Here is a 17,777-nt window from a genome sequence, read left to right as displayed (position 1 = left end):
GTGGCAAAGAGTTGGACACGACTGAGCAACTTCACTTTCACTTTGTTTATCCAGTAACTGAGTTTTAATTACTCTGAAAAATTCTGACTCAGTTATATTATAGGTCTGGGAACAAGATTGAATTCCTGTATTTCTCACTGTGGTTCACATTTTGTGACAGCGTATGGTATAATTTGTCATTTAATCAAGTTCATATTTCTTATTTTGTTAACCTTCAGGGAGAATTAGATCTTTTTCTAAGCTGGTTTTTCTATGTATATTGATACAGTGACATTTATTCATCCTAGAAACTGACCAGAAAGGAAAGAATTGGTAATTCTAAAGCAGTCTAGTTTAAAATGTTTTCCTTGCAACTTTGTAAATAGTTATATTACTGACGTTTTTAAATAATAGGTTACTGTCATAAATATAGTTATGAGATGATTTTGAGTGCTGATGATTTTGAGATGATTTTGGAATTTTATGCTTACAACTTACATAACTGTAGAAGAAAAAAAATTTTCTGGAGATTGTTGCAGTATATCAGTCTTTATTCAATGTATTTGTCTTTAGTTAATATATGTCTTCAGCTTGGTAGCAATTAAATATTTCATGTTAAATGGCCTTTGTGATGACGGTGTCAGTCATAACAGTTATTGTCCTGTTTTAACAATAAATTGTGTTCATCAGTACTTTAGCTAAAAAAATCTTTCAAGAATCAACCCGACTTTATAGACCCATTTAAAATGGCCATTATAAACTTTAAATAGTATGTATTCCTCCTAATGAGTTTAGAATGATGCTTGAGAGGTGAATCAGGAAAGTTCAAGTAATTTTCTATATAGCCTTCAGAATTCTGTAGTGTCAGTGTATTTTTTCAAAACTAGTTTCCAAGTTACAACCCAGAAATGCAGTGATTTACTCTAAATGTGAAACATTTTTCACATCAGTTTGTTTTCTGTTGCCAGGTACTGGTAAAACGACATTTATCAGAATGCTTGCTGGAAGGCTTAAACCTGATGAAGGAGGTACTGTTGTAATCTTGAGTTTTTTTTACTCTTTTCCATGTAGTAGACTCTATAAAGATTTGAGCAGTTTTCAGTGTCTTATTTATTTGCATTATTCTGCAGGGGAAGTTCCAGTTCTAAACGTCAGTTATAAGCCACAGAAAATCAGTCCCAAATCAACCGTGAGTTATACTGGTATTTTTTTTTATTATTATTAAAGAAGAGTTTATATGTATATATACCTAGAGCATGACTGTTACACTGTATCAGAATGTTTCTCCAAATCAGTTTCTGTCTGTCCCCTCCCTCCTCAAGTGGCTCAGTGGTTAAGAATCCACCTACCAATGCAGGAAACAAGGGTCTGATTCCTGGGTGGGGAAGATCCCCTGGAGAAGGAAATGGCAGCCCACTCCAGTATTCTTGCCTGGCAAATCCCATGGACAGAGGAGCCTGCTGCTGCTGCTGCTAAGTCACTTCAGTCGTGTCCAACTCTGCGCGACCCCATAGATGGCAGCCCACCAGGCTCCCACCATCCCTGGGATTCTCCAGGCAAGAACACTGGAGTGGGTTGCCATTTCCTTCTCCAGTGCATGAAAGTGAAAAGTGAAAGTGAAGTTGCTCAGTCGTGTCCGACTCTTAGCGACCCCGTGGACTGCAGCCCACCAGGCTCCTCTGTCCATGGGATTTTCCAGGCAAGAGCACTGGAGTGGGGTGCCACTGCCTTCTCCAACAGAGGAGCCTAGTGGGCTACAAGTCCATGGGGTCGCCAAGAGTTAGGCATGACTGAGCGACTGAGCACACATACAGGTGTAATAAGGTGGCTAAGGAAGATATTAAGACTACTGCAGTCCCTAATTTCATTTCCACTAATGGGAAAACTATTTTAAGTCTGTTTGGCATCTTTTTACAAAATAAATCTTCAAAAACCTAATGTGTTTGGTGGTGCAAATGACATCAGGGAAGTGAAAGGCTACTCACAAGACTGGAGAAACTGTTTGCAAATTATATATCTAATAAGGTACTTATATCCATATATATCTAATAAGGTACTCATACATAAAGAACTCTTAAAACTTGATTTTTAAATGCCCAAAGGATTTGAATAGACATTTTTCCTAAGAAAGGAAACAAATGGCCAATAAGCACATGAAAAGATGCTCAGCATTGTTAGTCATAAGGGAAATGCAAATTAAAGCCACTGTGAGACACCACATCACACCCACTAAAATGACTTCAATCAGACAAGAACAAGTATTGCTGAGAATATAGAGAAATTTGAACCTTATAGATTGCTGGTAGGAACGAAAACCAGTAGAGCCACAGTTATTCAGCCATAAAAGGAAGACATTGATATATGTTACAATATGGATAAGACTTAAAACATTTTGAAATTAACTTCCTTTGATTTCTGCAGGTATTGTAATGAACTTATTAACTTCTGTACCTCAGTACTCATATTGAAAATATTTATGATGACTTAGCTTACATTAAAAATTTCATCATTGATGTTTTTTATAAACTTAGCTTTTTAAGTTCTCAAGACATCTTATATTCATCCCTGTCATACTGTTGCAGATTTGTGTTACCTCCCAGATTGCCTAAGATTACTTGATACACATATTGACCTTTAGAAGTATTCCTAGTTTAATGATTTTTCCCTTGAAGCAGTCATTTATTTCTTCCAGATTTTAAGATTATTGCTTTATTTTTCTTTACGTGGACATGATGGGTTTTTAATTTTTTAAATCTCAAAACATAACCTAGCTGATCGATAAGGTGCATAATCAGAGTAGTTTTGTACTGAAATAAAATTTGAATACTTTTCCCTTAAAAACAGGGAAGTGTTCGCCAGCTACTGCATGAAAAGATCAGAGATGCTTACACTCATCCACAGTTTGTGACTGATGTAATGAAGCCTCTGCAAATTGAAAACATCATCGATCAAGAGGTACCCTTAAAATAATTTTTGTTGTTTTATCATTTTAAATGGTGGGTATCTCTACATGGTTTATTGAACTTCTTCTGCAAATAGGTGCAGACATTATCTGGTGGTGAACTGCAGCGAGTAGCATTAGCTCTTTGTTTGGGCAAACCTGCTGATGTCTATTTAATTGATGAACCATCCGCATATTTGGATTCTGAGCAAAGATTGATGGCTGCTCGAGTTGTCAAACGGTAATATCCCGCTCATAAGTGTATTACATGTGATCATGTGTACTAGCAGACAAATGTGCTTAATATAGCATTTGACTATTTGATGATATAAAACTAAGATATCAAAATCATGTGTTTTAGTTTCATACTCCATGCTAAGAAGACAGCCTTTGTTGTGGAACATGACTTCATCATGGCAACCTATCTAGCAGATCGAGTCATCGTTTTTGATGGTGTTCCATCCAAGAACACAGTTGCAAACAGGTAAACTATTTTCTAAACCATTCAACCTGATTATAAGTTCCAGCACTTTTCCAATCAGCATATAAACATTAGTCATACTATTGTAATTTTTAGTAAGGAAAACTCTTGAAGCGATTTTTTAACTCCCAAGAGTATTCATATACCATATTGGATGACATTAGAATAGTGGGTTTTAGACTGTGGTATAGCCCTGACCCAGGGGAATAGGGATGCAGAGCTTTGGGGCCTCACCTTCTCTTTCTGGTTATGTTTTGTCTGCTTCATTATTTGGGTTCGTGACTTGCCCAATTTACAGTGTTAGTGGTAAAGCTTACCCCCAAATATCTGCTATAAATGTACAGTCGAGTTTAAAATGAATGATTTTACCTCTTTTTTCTTTCATTTCTCCTTATTGGCTTGATAGCACTTGAAATATAAAGAAGCCTAACTTTCACAGTTCATGAGAAAATTCTTTAATGAAAAATTCATTATGCTTTTAGTGCTTAAATCTTAATAGGTTGAACTATAATGAATTATGGATATTCAACCATTTGGCCTATAAAAACAAGTAAGTTCATGTGATTCCAATGCAATATTTCCTGGTTTAGGGAGGAATGGGTTTGCTGTTTGAATAATGCATCCAAGAAATAAAAGTAAACTTCTTAAAATTCTTTTTTTTTTTAATTTAAAAATTGCCAATTATTGAAAATAATGTCCTTTGTTAGGGAAATTTCTTAGACTCTGTGAAAAGAAAAGTGAATGTGTTAGTTGTTCAGCTGTGTCAAACTCTGCGATCCCGTGGACTGTATAGCTTGCGAGTCTCCTTTGTCCATGGGATTCTCCAGACAGAATACTGGAGTGGGTAGCTATTCCTTTCTCCAGGGGATCTTCTCAACCCAGGTCTTCCCCATGGCAGGTGGATTCTTTGCCATCTGAGCCACCAGGGAAGCCTTCAAATAATGATCCACCCTTTGTATTTAAAGAATACTTAAAATGTTCCACAAGTATGATATGGTGTAGGATGATTTTAGTAGTAGTTTAGGTGAGCAAAAATGATTAGTATAGAAATAGTATGGAAATTTTAAAAGGAATTATTACTAAAAACCATTATGTTGTACATACTTTGCTCAGTGCCAAGTTTCTAACATAATTGTACCTTCTCTATTAAATTTTCTTCTCCCCTAAAAGTCTTATATTTGAAATTCTGCATCACCTAATTTTTCTAAAGTAGTACTTCTGGCTAAATGTTTTTTTCCATATCAGATACATTTTAAACTCTATTTGTTTTGCACAAAAATACAGCCAAACTAGTCAAGCAAAGACATTTTTAATATAGATTTATAATATACTGATTATACTATTATTGAGATGACTTAAGACTGAGGAATTAGAGGAAACAGTTGTTCTTAATATCATTCTTCCTAAAAAGTAATTAAATTGGGGAGGGGGCAGTAAAAATCAATTGTAATTGATAGACTCTCTTTTTCACCTTAGTCCTCAAACCCTTTTGGCCGGCATGAATAAATTTTTGTCTCAGCTTGAAATTACATTCAGGAGAGACCCAAACAACTACAGGCCAAGAATAAACAAGCTCAATTCAATCAAGGTATGTAAAAAGCTATCTCGAGTCACGGGTACTTCTCAGTGTGGATAGTTGGAGAGTATGTTTTGAAGTGAAGACTGTGTCATTAAAATTCCGTCATTCCCTTAGTTCTGAGATTCATGTTTTCCGCGTTTTAGTCTCTGATGGCACACATCAGTCTGGAAGGCAGCACTTGTGAGAGAGCTGCCACTGCTGCATTATCTCTTTGAGTCACAGCCACTGTACTACTTGTGTTGAGGGTACTTGCCATTTAAAGTGTTTGCAGGGAAACTACACTTAATAGAGAAGTTTTTACAGTTTTTTTATGCATTTGTTGTGCTTGCATAAGAACAACACGATTAAAATGTATATTTTAAGAGTCTAAAACAGACTTCTTCCGTGAACATTAAATTCTAAACAATGAAACAAAAAATTTGGTTAAATCTGCAGTCTTTTAGTAGGCAGTTTTTTTTCCTTTGTGGTATATAAAGTAATTGTGCACCCTATACTTGATGTTAAATATGGTTTTTAGAAAGCAGTCATTTCTTCATCGCCCCCCAAAAAATGCTAAAAAAGTGTTTCTGTGTTTCTAGTATGCCTGCAATGAATGCCTCCTTAAAGCACAGCTTGTTTCATGGCCCTCTAGCCATCGCCCTTTCATATTTTACTCCCCTAGCTTGGCTACTAAAACGTGAGGCCTTGGAAAGCAAGAGACACAGAGCATATCACTTATATTTAAGCACCTAACACCGTGTCTGGATGCCTTTAGCCTTCACTATAATATTTTATGTTTACTCTCTAGCCAGGATAATGAAATGCAAGTTTTAAATTAAAACTGAATAGTTCCTCGGTTTTGAAAAGTGAATTAAGCAGAAGAAAGGAACTAAATTTTAGAGCACTTTCATAAGAATCTCTTCTGAAGCCTTACCCTTTGTGTTGTAGTTTTCTTGGGTAGAGACTCAGTTCAGTCCCCAAGGACACTTATTCAGGATAGTCTCTGTATCAATTCATCCTAGACAACCACACCTGAGTTCTAATAAGGGAGCTGCTAGGCAGATAGGTAGATGGATCATTACTAGCCAGTCTGCAAATGGTACTGGGAAAAACTATTTTTATATACATTTTGTATACTAGGCAGTTCCCAAACTGACATGGTTACATTTTTATCAGGAGCTTAAAGTTAGAAGGATGAAAATGGAATTTTAATAGCATAACAAAGTTTTGTACATGTAAGGTATTTTATGTAAAGGAATTTTGTGTGAGGTGTACACCAAGGAAGGTGTCTTTGGTAGGTAGTGGAGGTGGGTAGCAGAATAGTAACCTTGCCTGTGAGCAGTGGGATGAGGAATTTCCAGAAGCAGCCAGTGAGTGCAGAGGAGATTGTGTGACGCTGCTGTAAGCACCGGTAATACTGTGGGTAATCCAGCCCTGGCATACCAGAGAATGGTGGTGATTTCTGTTGCATCTGTGTTTGTTGATTTCTGTTTGCTTCTCTTTGTTTTTTAGGATGTAGAACAAAAGAAGAGTGGAAACTACTTTTTCTTGGATGATTAAAGTGAATTGGAGAATATTGATAAGCCATTTATTAAGAGAAACATTGAGATTTTTGTCATATAAAATTTAAATCAGGTTTTATACACCACATGCTCTAGAGCTTGAAGTATAACTTACTATAACATCAAAAGCCAGTTGTGTTGTAAATTGTTGTCTGAATACAGAAAATGCCACTTTTCTGATCTTGATGATAGAACCCTTTTTGTGCATAAGATTCTAAAATGAAGACATTTCAAGCTATACAAATTACCTCCAGGTTTCCATAATGTATAGGAAGATTTTCAGTAGGTTTATTATATATTCATGTACCAAATGCTGAGCAGTGTTGCCCCCTTTTAAAAATCTTAAAAAAGGTTTCTGCACTTACATGGTTTGCCAAGTATGCAATTATAATGAAACTGCCCTTATTTTAAAATCCAATTGATTACTTCACTGATTAAATTTGATAGATAAACATCAGGATTATATTTGTTTTCAGTCTTTGCATTAAATTGTCAGTATGTTTAGACTTTCAAAGGAAGATTACTATGGAACACCACTGCTGGAAACAAACTATTACCAACTTTAGCATTGTTTACAGTGTTTTTGGTGCTTATAAATATCTTCAGCAAAAATCATTTCAACACACCCTCCTCTTCCCTACCCAAAAAGAAAAACCTAGCTTGATTCTGAATTAGATGTAGCATTCCATAAGATTCTATATTCTGTAGTTATTCTCAAGGTAATGTCATTCTTTAAACATACCTTTGTGTAATCACTGATCAAGATTTAGGAAAAAGTTTTTTAAAGAATGTTTGTTTCCTTTAAAAGTACAGTACAAGCTCAAAATCTTTAGAGTTGGTCCCTAAGCATCTATATTTTTAAACTTCCACAGATTTCTGATGGGCAGCCAAGGACTGTGAGCCACTTGCTTAAAGGCAACAATACCGCCAAGGAATGCCCAGATAGCAATACAAAGTATCCCTTGGTACCAAATATATTTATTTCTAGGTTTTGAATATAGAGGATATTATCTAAATCTGTTTGACTTTTTTTTTTTTAAGTTTTAGATAGTGTGTAGCAGGAGTTCTAAACGCTGATCCAGATTTCTTGAACAGTGGGATACCTGTAGTGTGAAACCACTTTCAAGTATATTTCTGCCTAATGCCTTGAACTGGGACTAACTCATACTACAAGTGAGAAAAGGAGTTTAGGACATAGAAAAACTTTTAGAGCTCCCTGAAACTACAGAAGCTTTAATTAATATGCAAACAGCTGGTGACGAGTGGTTTAACTAAGACCCATTAGGCCTTTTAAAACATTAATTTATGTGAGTAATCTATAATGTTTGTTGTGAAAATTTCAAATATACAGAAATAAATGGAATAAAGAATTATGATTTCCCTTCATTTTACCCTCCCAGAGGTTAACAGTGTTTGTTTAATAATATATATCCTTTTATGCTTTTTAACTAAGTGTGAATATGTAAAGGGTTTGCTTTGTACATAAATGGGATTATATTAAAATAAGTAGTGCCTATTTTTAAGGATAGGTTAAACTTGTGAATGATTATTTCAAATATATTGAATAAAATAAGACAGAATCTATTTTTAATTACTTATTCTGTACTATGTCCTTGAAATATTTTTGATATAAGAACCCAGTTCTTTTCTACTTATTGCTGATATATAGAATGTGTATCAATTGTAGTATTTTTCATCTAAATGAAAATTTTAAAAAGGAATTCGATGTTACTTAAAATTTTGTACAGCAATAGAAAAGGACTTAAAATATTAATACAAAGAAAAGTGTTTTATAAAATCTGTTACCAACTCAAATACCTCAGTGCAGATGTTAACTCTTAAAAAGAATGAGACTGCTCGATTATATCATTATATCCTGATTAGAAAAAATTTCTAAGCAAAAAAGCATGGTGCAACGTAAGTTTATTGTAAGACACCACTATTTATAAAAATGCATGAAGTACTAAAATACATAAAAGGATACTCAAAAACAACGCTTTTGAGAAGGATAACTTGATGGTTAGGAACAGAGAACAAAGCAAACATATATACACACACACACCGATTGCCTTTTGAATTTTACATTTTGTACATATCAACTGTTCGTAGTTAACGTAGCATGTAGCAGTCTAAAAAAGTAGTGTATATGCAACTTAAGGTAACCTAATTTTACACCATAGCATCTTGAAGTCCAGTACCTTCTCTTGCTTACAAATTCAGTGTGTAGTTTGGTGTCTTGACATGCAGTTTTGCCTACTGCTGTGTTGAAGGGATCAATCTACTCATCAGAGGTTGTGTTTCTATAGGAAGACTAGGCAACTACTTACTTTGTTACGTAATTTCACTCCCTCATTGGTATTTCGTGTACATGTGTAAAGCCCTGAACCCCAGTGTCTGGTGAGTTATGAGTACCACGTGGTTCTGAAGAGAGAGTTCTGGGTTGGAGAGTCAGAAAGGACTACAAAAGAGGAGGCACCTGCCAGGGAAATAGAACCTATAAAGATGGTAAGATAATCCTTGTGAACCAGAAGACAGGTCAGGTCACATATATCAGTGTGGGCACCCAAGAGCTTGGTGAGAGGGAAGGATACAGGCAAAAGTGTGGTGAACTTTCAGTGCCTCCAAGATTTAAGGTGGAAGTTTTTACATGGTCTGAGTAGGAATAAATGAGAAAACAAAACCAGCTAGAGAAACAGGTTTGTCAAATAATCGGTTCAGCAGCTTACAATTCTTTAATTTTCATTTTATTATTACTCACCAGTACCTCCCCTTCTTTGCCTAATTGGTAGGATAAGCCGTGTACTCAGCTGCAGCTGGTGGATCATAATTGGGCTAAGGCCACGATGACAGTCCTCTTCATAACATCCTTGTTGCTTGCAGCTCAGCATGCCATGTTGACCAGTTCTAGCCAATAAGCTGAAAGAAGCCTCTTGAGAGTTTCTGGAAGCCCTTTTGCTTTCCTAACAAAAAGAGATATGTATCTGGCACACTCTTTTGTGGCTGTGTTGTGCCCACAAGGTGACAAAAGGGAAATGCTTAGAAAGTCACAAGGATGCTAGCCCTGCCGTCAAACACCACACAATGCCAGCAGCCACATTCCTTCCAGATTTCTTAGGAAAACAAATCCCTGTTTAAGCTGATAAAACTCATGGATTTCTCTTGAGGTAAGAACCTTGGCTCTGAGGTCTCTTCAAAGGCTTCCCATTTACTTGTGCCAGACCAGCTCAGAACCACTTTTCATCTTAGCTTGCAGATTCCTGGACATCAAACCTAACTAAACAAGTATGACTACAGTCAGTGGGTTTTTGTTTTTCCTTAAGAATCTGGAAACCAGGCAAGGAGAGGCTTGTCTGTAGGAAATGTTTAGTTACCACTATTGCCCCTCTGACTGGGGTGCTCCTGGTGGTGGTGGTGTAGTTGCTCAGTTGTGTCTCACTCCTGCGACCCCATGGACCGTAGTACCCGGCCAGGCTCTTCTGTCCATGGAATTCTCCAGGCAGGAACACTGGAGTGGGCTGCCATCTCCTTCTCCAGGGGTGCTCCTGATGCGAATGCAAACGTAGGAGTCCCAGCTCCCAACTGCACATGCCTAAGTCTGCCTCCCGTATCTATTCATCTTCACCTGATGAGACTGGCAACCACGCACATCTATCCCCTGGTGGAGCAGAGCCTTGTGTCATTTCATGTCTAACTCTGGTTTCTAGTCTCCATTTTTGGCCCCCGATTTCTGAACATATAAAAGTATAAAGGACTAAGTTATACCACTAGTAAGAGGCATATCCTAGGTAAGTACTAAAAACAGCATTACTCTCGTAGCCTAGCTGAAGGCATTTAATCCAAAGCCAAATTTTTCATTTTTAAAAAACTAGCTTACTACAAAGATTTTTGTTATTGAAATCAGTTAATAATTCCCTAGTTCAGTATTTCAGTAATTTCCTAGTTCAACATTCGAAGAGAGATGAGGCCTAAGACCCACACTATTTACTTAACGTCCCTGAGATTTTTTCTAAATGTGAAAAATAAAATGTGATCCTAGTAGTGACACATATTTTAAAAGTTGATTTTTTAAAAAACAATAAAATTTGATTTTTAAGCTCCAGTTTCTCTAATGAACTCAAAGGATCAATCTAAAAAATTGACATTCATACCAACATCTGTAGCTTGATGATTCTGAGGAGTGCATGGTTCACTTTTGGTAGAGCTTATAAATTAGTTAAGGTCTGTGAAGGGAAACTGTACTTCTTCTTTTGCAGTTTATTCACATTCTTGTATCATTCCCTAGAACTGCACTTAATTCAGTTAGGAGAAAAGTAGAAACTTAGGCTTAAAAGCATTTAAGTATACTGGCTACATTTTCAAATAAAACTTCCAAACAATGCTTTATCTAACTTAGAAATTCATTTAATCTATAAATTATTCTCAGATATTCTATACATTCCCATTTCATTTAATGACTGCTGAGGAGGAGAATAGGGCTAGCTCTCAAACCACTTGGGGCTAGGTTCAAAACTAAATTCTACCACCTACTAGTCACATGACACCAGCTTTATTATATATGTAATGTAAGGAAAAGAACAGTACTTACCCCCACAGATTATAAATCCCACGTGGTGTTTAATTGCACATAGTATTTTCTGCATGGAAACTCTTAAGAATTCCACTTAAATTCCTCCTAAGATTTATATGCTATATTATATATTACTGGTTAAAACCCTAGAGCCAAAGAATCACAAGTGGAATCGAGAGACAAAATTTAATATATGCACACGGTTTTATATATAATGCAGCATCACACCATGTAGGGCATTTACTCTTATTTTATACATTCAGATATGTTTGAAACACTTCTTAAGGCTACAAAACAGAACATAGAAAAATAAACAGGAATATATTCAACACTTACAAAAAGTGATATGATAAAGAATATAAAGTACTATTTTCCTTTCAACACTTCAAAAGATGTATATATACTTTTTTTTACAAGTAACATCACAAATAATCACATCTTCACATGCTTTAAGTATTATTTGTACTCAGTGTAAGGCTATTATCATTTTTCATACATAAAATTTTTTTCTAGCTCTGTAACAATGCAATTTTTTATCCATTCAAGTAAATTCAACCCCAAAGTTGCTGTTTCCCAGCATTAAGACATGCACCCACCCCTCTTGTAGGATTTTCTAAACTTTGTATTTCAGGGGAGAAAAAATCCTAAATTAGTGGGAATTCCCAGTTAGTGAGAGAGTAACTGGCTTACACTAACAGCAAAACCTTAGTTCTTTGAAACTGACATACTGGGACTGAGCCATTATTAAGATTTGAAACAACACAATAGCATTTAGACGTTAAATAGGAAGCAAAATACAGTAAACAGAAATAGTGTAGCCAAATATGCATTCTTTTCAGCTACACTAAAATGGACCTTGCTTAGTACCCATAAGTGAAAGACTAAGGTAAAATAAACGAGGCATAAATAAATATTGCTAGTTCTAGGATGGCTGAATGTTTTCTAAACCAGAAATGGTTAGAAACGAACTATATTGCACCAAGTCAATCATAAGCAAGTTTGCAGTTCACAGGCATTATTCAACCTTGAGTCACAAAGGAAACACACTGCAAGAATATAGAGTTGGCATCAAATATGATGACATATCAGTAGGGAAAACCTACACCAGCCAGGCCCCAGCAGGGTCTGAGCTTAGGTCAGCCGTGAAAACGCACACACAGGATAACAGGGAGCAACAGGATGAGGACTACCCAGATGCTAGCATCCTGCCGCCAAGGGGTATGTGGAACAAGAACTGAAGATCTATCTGAGAGGAAATGAAGAGAAGAAATAGACACAATACTAAAAGGAAAGGGGCTGGAATCAAGTTTAGCAAAAGCCAACAAAAATGAGAAGTGAGCTTTGGTCATGCTAAACGTTTGTTCTTCAAAATGTGTATGATCATTAAGAGAGTAAGTCATAATTTCCAATTCAAAGTACAAATGATTCTCACTTCTAAGCTTTTGCTTTTCTCTGAAACATTTTTATCTCATGTCAACATACTATATAACTCAGTTAAAATGGAGGAGGACAAAGCTTGCTTGGCCCTAGTTTGACCTCAGCATAAGGCAAACCCCTGGACTGATACACTGAAAACAAACCTAAAGGGAAAACAAAACAGACCTTCCTGCAAAGACTGATAATTTTAAAGCCTAATAATCAGAAGTCAGAGTTCTTTCTTCTTATTCCAGAGGTCACTGACTCAAGTACCAACTGCTCCGAGTTCTCCTTCAGCAGTCTCCACCACGTCCTGGAGGGAAGTATGGGAAAACAGGAAGCAACTCGGTATTTCCTTCAGGAACTATAGAGTGTTCTGTTACTCAACTGAGGTAAGACAGAGTAACAGCGAAGAAACAAAACAGTATTCTCTCCTATCCAATTTTAAAACACTTCCAGAAGAAACGGAGATCAAATCCCAGTCAAGAAAACCAAGGACACAGGAAAAGAATGAATTTTTTTTTTTTTTTTGGACTCCTGAGATCAAACATACACTGCTGAACTTTTAAATCTTGTCACTATAGCTAATATAATTTTCATTAAAATGATCAGGTAAGCTAATCTTACATATAAAAGCATGAGCTGAAAGTGGAGGACCCTCTCATCTTCTCATTCCATAACAACTACTGATGGTGACTAAGAAAAAAATTCTTAAGCAGTACCTTCCCCAGTTATCTGGCTTAGGTGACAACAGAAATTCCTTTCAACAGGTTCTCTCAAGAATCTTTTTCTTTTCCACACAACAATCCCAGTCGACAAATTTCTACCTAGCACCATCATAATAAAATGTTATCTTCCAAAGTGCTCTCTAAAATCCTATGTTACAAAACATCTACACACTAATCTCTACTCAAATCAGCAGTTACACAGACATCAGGTAATTAAAACAAAGAGGTAAATAACCATTACAGTACAGCGGAGATTCACTGAGCCGAGCTGGCATCCAAACATTCCCGTAGGTTAGCAGAGAACCCAGAAAACTCATCTGCCTCAGTTTGTCAAATTCAAGTGAATTGTACTTGCTTTTAAAGGAATTTGCTTAAAAAAAAAAAAAAAACTACTTTTGGCTAGGTGTACTACACATGGCATGCAAAGAGAAATTACTACATTATTTGCATAGCACTCAAACTTCCTGATCAAAGGAGAACATAAAAAAGGTTAGAATTTCACATTAATATGTACAAATAAGAAATACAAGCTACAGCAATTTTTTTACACAGTAACATAGATGAATGAATGCTGTGTTAATTCAGAGAATCGAATCTCCTCAAAATGGGAACAGAGTGCAACGTGCAGAGGGAAGTTCTAAATGAATACTGCAGAGACCGGAAGGAAGCAGGATAAGAGACACGTTACCAAAGGGGCATCAAGCGACACGATGCAAAGCAAATCCATAGTCTAGCAGCACCCTCTAGAAAAGGAACTCACAGTCACAATCATCCTTTTTTGCACAACAGTTCCAGCTGAGACAAACTGAACATGCAAGTATCAAGTGGTACACATAAACGGATGGTGCAAAAGAGAAAAACCAAACACAGTAACTCTACAGAAACCTGTCAGAATAAAATTTTTTAACATTTCTTCTCACAAAATACTTAAATCTGTCAGTGCATTAGTGTTAAAGTGGCATTAAAAAACTTCTGCAGTTTTAACAGGTGCAGATTATTTTCAAAATGCATAGCATCGACATTTCTTTCGAGTAGGCACCATGATATTTACACCAGTGCTAAGAATTCTTGGTGGGAACAGCCATTTCATTAGATTTCCTATGATTTCTTAAACATCTATTCTTATATGCAATCTCAAGTTCAACAAATACTCACCAAAATTCAAAAATATACCCTATGAATATTAAAAGAACTATATACAACATTTCTAAGACACAGGTTAATAGGCTGCCTTATGTGTAATATTAAAGAGAAGACATCATTCAAGTTTGACAGATATTGAGATGAAAGGCCTTTGGGTTGGAAGCGTTTCAAAAGACAACAGTGTTTTAGGCTAAGACCTGTTTGAGCCCAGTTTATGACTAAGGCATTGCATAATAAAATATACGTTTCTATTTGGTGCGATGTTATGTTTTGGAATCTATAGTGTGTCGAATGGTGTATTTGTCACTTTAGTAAACACTACAAAGCACACATTTCCAACATCTGAAATTAAACTTATATAAGGAAAAACAGAAATCAAACACTAAATCTATAATGGTTCATATTAAGCTGTTTATAAAAAATACTTTAACAAACTTATTTCCTACTTTTTATAGGGGCAGTCACCCGATAAATAGACAGGTTTTGTACACAGAAAAATGGCAACACCAGGAATTCACCTGCCCCCGTGAACACATATCCAAAATCTCCTGTCCAGAATGAGCATGAAGGTAAAGGGGAGGGGTGGAGAGAGCTCCAATTTGGGTTTTTATTGGGTTTTGTTGTTTTGTTTAAAGCCTTCAGAGACATCCCACCTAAGCAAGGGCTTCCGCTCTAAGCAGCAACAGCGTCAGGTGTGCTGCCCCCGATGGCCGTCCCCCATCCCCGACCTCCTCCTGTCCCCCCGGTAGGGCCGGCCGCGGGCGTTCCGGTGGTACTGGTAACCCTCGTCGCGGCTCCTGGTCGGCTGCCCCTTCCAGGACTCCTCGCCTCGCACGTGCGGGTACCCGCCGCGGCCCGAGTAGCCCCAGTCGCTCTTGTACTTCCTGCCCCCGAAAGTCTGGTTATAGAACTGCTTGGACCGACCGCTCCTCAGAATGTGAGACACCTCGTTTTCATCCTCTGAGCTCTCTTCTTTTGGTCTCTGCACCCTGCTGTCCACAGAGTTGGCCCCGCTGACCACATCAGCAGCAGTCTTGGGCTCTTTCCCTTTTTCTGGTTTCTCTTTCAGGCTTGGAATGGTCCTTTTGGGCTCAGCGGGCCCAGCTTCCCTCTCTCTGTTTAGAAGCGGAGCAGGAACATGCGCCTCGCCCTCGGCTGCAGGAGGGCCGGGAGCCGGGGCCAGCTCCACCTTCGGCGTCTGCGAGGAGCGCTCAGCCCGGCCATCCGACTTGCTCGCGCTGGCTTCAGGGGGAGCATGGGGGTCCTCGCCCCCGGCCTCGGGAAACTCCTCTGCTGCTGACACAGAAGCGCACTCTTTAGAGAGATCCAGGTTTTCCAGGGGCAGATCCAATTCTCCTTTCTCATCAGAGGGCAGAACGATATTCTGCCTCATGACTGGATTCTCGATGAATCCCTGAAAAGGGTACCCATACCAAACGTGAGGAAAGAAAGGTGGTGCGATGGGGACCGGGCCTAAGAACGGGTTTGGGCCAAAGGACGGCTGCGGGAACATGTTCTTGCCACTTAGCGACTCCTCATAGTCGGCGTGAAGGAGCTGCCCCGCATTCTCTGACTCTAGGTCCGCCTGGTAGGACAGCTGTCCGTGACTGTCAGACACCTGAGACGGAGGGATGACCAGGGGTGAAGGAAACGCAGGCGGGCCCATCTCTGCCTGTGGCATCTGGCCGTTCACGCTGCCCTCGGGCTCCATGGGGAAGTGAGCATCTGGACACGTACAGTCACTCTCGTTCTGAGCAGAAGGAGCTTCTTGGAACCACGGGTTTTGAGGATACATAGGGACAGGGACCTTTGGGTACATCCTGCAGGCTGCCAAGTAGGCCTGGTGCAGAGGGTACAGGTAAGAGTGTGGGGCCCACATAGGACAACTATATGCCTAAAAGAGACACACACACACAAAAAACAGTAAGATAAACTACATGGCAGGGGGTTTGCAGGGGGAGAAGTTTGAGTGGGCTCAAGGTAAGTTTCTCGCATCTGCAAAGACCAAAGACAAGACCCCTCTGACACACAGCAGGCAGTGGAATCACCAAGTCAAGTCACTGCCAAGACTGCATTCCTTGTTCCTAGCCTGAAACCAACTCACAGCCCTGATACAGACGCTTGACCGGAGACAGGAATGAGCACAGACCATCGTGATCAATAATTCCACCCTGCAGATCTAACTGCACAGAAGGAATCTGGGGTGACAGATCTCAAAAACCACCAGCAGCAATCAAGCCTCCAACTTCCAACATCTCCATCACTGGCTGTTTGGGATGACCTCCACTCATGTTCTGGCCCTACCACTAACTCAGTATGTGACCCCGTTAGCCAACTAGCTACCTAGACTGGACAGATTCTATCATTAAAAACGCTGGTACAGAAGTAGGTGATCCCCAACATTTGGACTCCATGGTTACAGGTACCCCCAGAGCAATCCAACTGCAAGGATTAAATTTAGACCTCTGCTGCTAAGTTGCTAAGTCACGCCAGTCATGTCCGACTCTGTGCGCTCCCGTCCCTGGGACCCTCCAGGCAAGAACACTGGAGTGGGCTGCCATTTCCTTCTCCAGTGCACGAAAGTGAAAAGTGAAAGTGAAGTCGCTCAGTCGTGTCCAACTCTTAGCGACCCCATGGACTGCAGCCTACCAGGCTCCTCCGTCCATGGGATTTTCCAGGCAAGAGTACTGGACTGGGTTGCCATTGCCCTCTCCAGACCTCTAGTCAAGTAAGGCTAAATAATGAAATGAAATACTCCAAATTGTTGCCCCACAAAAGGTTCAGCCCAAACAGCAAAACAAAGAAAAATTAACCAGATTGCTGGCTAATCAATCAATTAGCTGTACAGCCAACATTAACTAAAGAAATATAAACTAGGCAATGAATGTAGCAGATGAAGAAATTGATCAAGTCTGTTTTTATGAACTGTCTGTAGGCCATGGTAGCACTTGAGGTTCTAACCGTCCAGAACCCACAGAAACGAATCCAGACAGGAGACAACACAGCGCTGACAAGAACAGAGCTCTCTAGCTCTTCCTGAGACGAGCCACCTCCAGGCCGGTCACCCCCCGCAGGAACCTCTGCTCTGCCAGGGAGCCCTGCCTTCCACGGCTGGCTTCCTCTCAGCCTTTCAACGACTGAGTCAGGGAAGAAGAGCCCCACCCCGTTCCATAAACGCCAACAGGCAGGCTCCGACACACTCCAGAATTCGCCCAGGGCCCAAAGTGCAGACCTCTCACCTAACTCAAGAAGCACTTCCGCTAGGCTGGCTCCCAAACACACTCACAGGGTTAAATCACTGTCAATTACAAGGAAAAGCAGGCAAATGATGGAGCCTCAATCACCACAAAAAAACAAAATGTAAGGCATTAAAAATGCTAGTTCTGAAAATAATAAGATTAA

At 38.8% G+C, this 17,777-nt stretch overlaps 2 protein-coding genes across 2 annotated transcripts in view; one reads left to right on the top strand and one right to left on the bottom strand.

The window, feature by feature from the left end:
- Window positions 1–8,079, top strand: part of ABCE1 (ATP binding cassette subfamily E member 1) — a 30,754-nt gene extending 22,675 nt beyond the window's left edge. The window contains exons 12-18 of the mRNA XM_068989534.1: window positions 948–1,007; window positions 1,110–1,168; window positions 2,824–2,934; window positions 3,019–3,161; window positions 3,282–3,404; window positions 4,878–4,989; window positions 6,472–8,079. Of these exons, the coding sequence (XP_068845635.1) occupies window positions 948–1,007; window positions 1,110–1,168; window positions 2,824–2,934; window positions 3,019–3,161; window positions 3,282–3,404; window positions 4,878–4,989; window positions 6,472–6,519 (656 nt within the window). The 3' untranslated portion in view covers window positions 6,520–8,079. The remainder of the gene's footprint in view (window positions 1–947; window positions 1,008–1,109; window positions 1,169–2,823; window positions 2,935–3,018; window positions 3,162–3,281; window positions 3,405–4,877; window positions 4,990–6,471) is intronic.
- A 6,984-nt stretch (window positions 8,080–15,063) lies between these two features.
- Window positions 15,064–17,777, bottom strand: part of OTUD4 (OTU deubiquitinase 4) — a 38,453-nt gene continuing 35,739 nt past the window's right edge. The window contains exon 21 of the mRNA XM_068989983.1: window positions 15,064–16,269. Coding sequence (XP_068846084.1) covers window positions 15,064–16,269 — 1,206 coding nt within the window. The remainder of the gene's footprint in view (window positions 16,270–17,777) is intronic.

The sequence above is a fragment of the Capricornis sumatraensis genome, chromosome 17 (genome assembly GCF_032405125.1).
Source record: "Capricornis sumatraensis isolate serow.1 chromosome 17, serow.2, whole genome shotgun sequence".
Lineage (NCBI taxonomy): Eukaryota > Metazoa > Chordata > Mammalia > Artiodactyla > Bovidae > Capricornis > Capricornis sumatraensis.
Note: the sequence above shows the minus strand (reverse complement) of the source record. Positions and strands in the feature narration are given on the sequence as shown.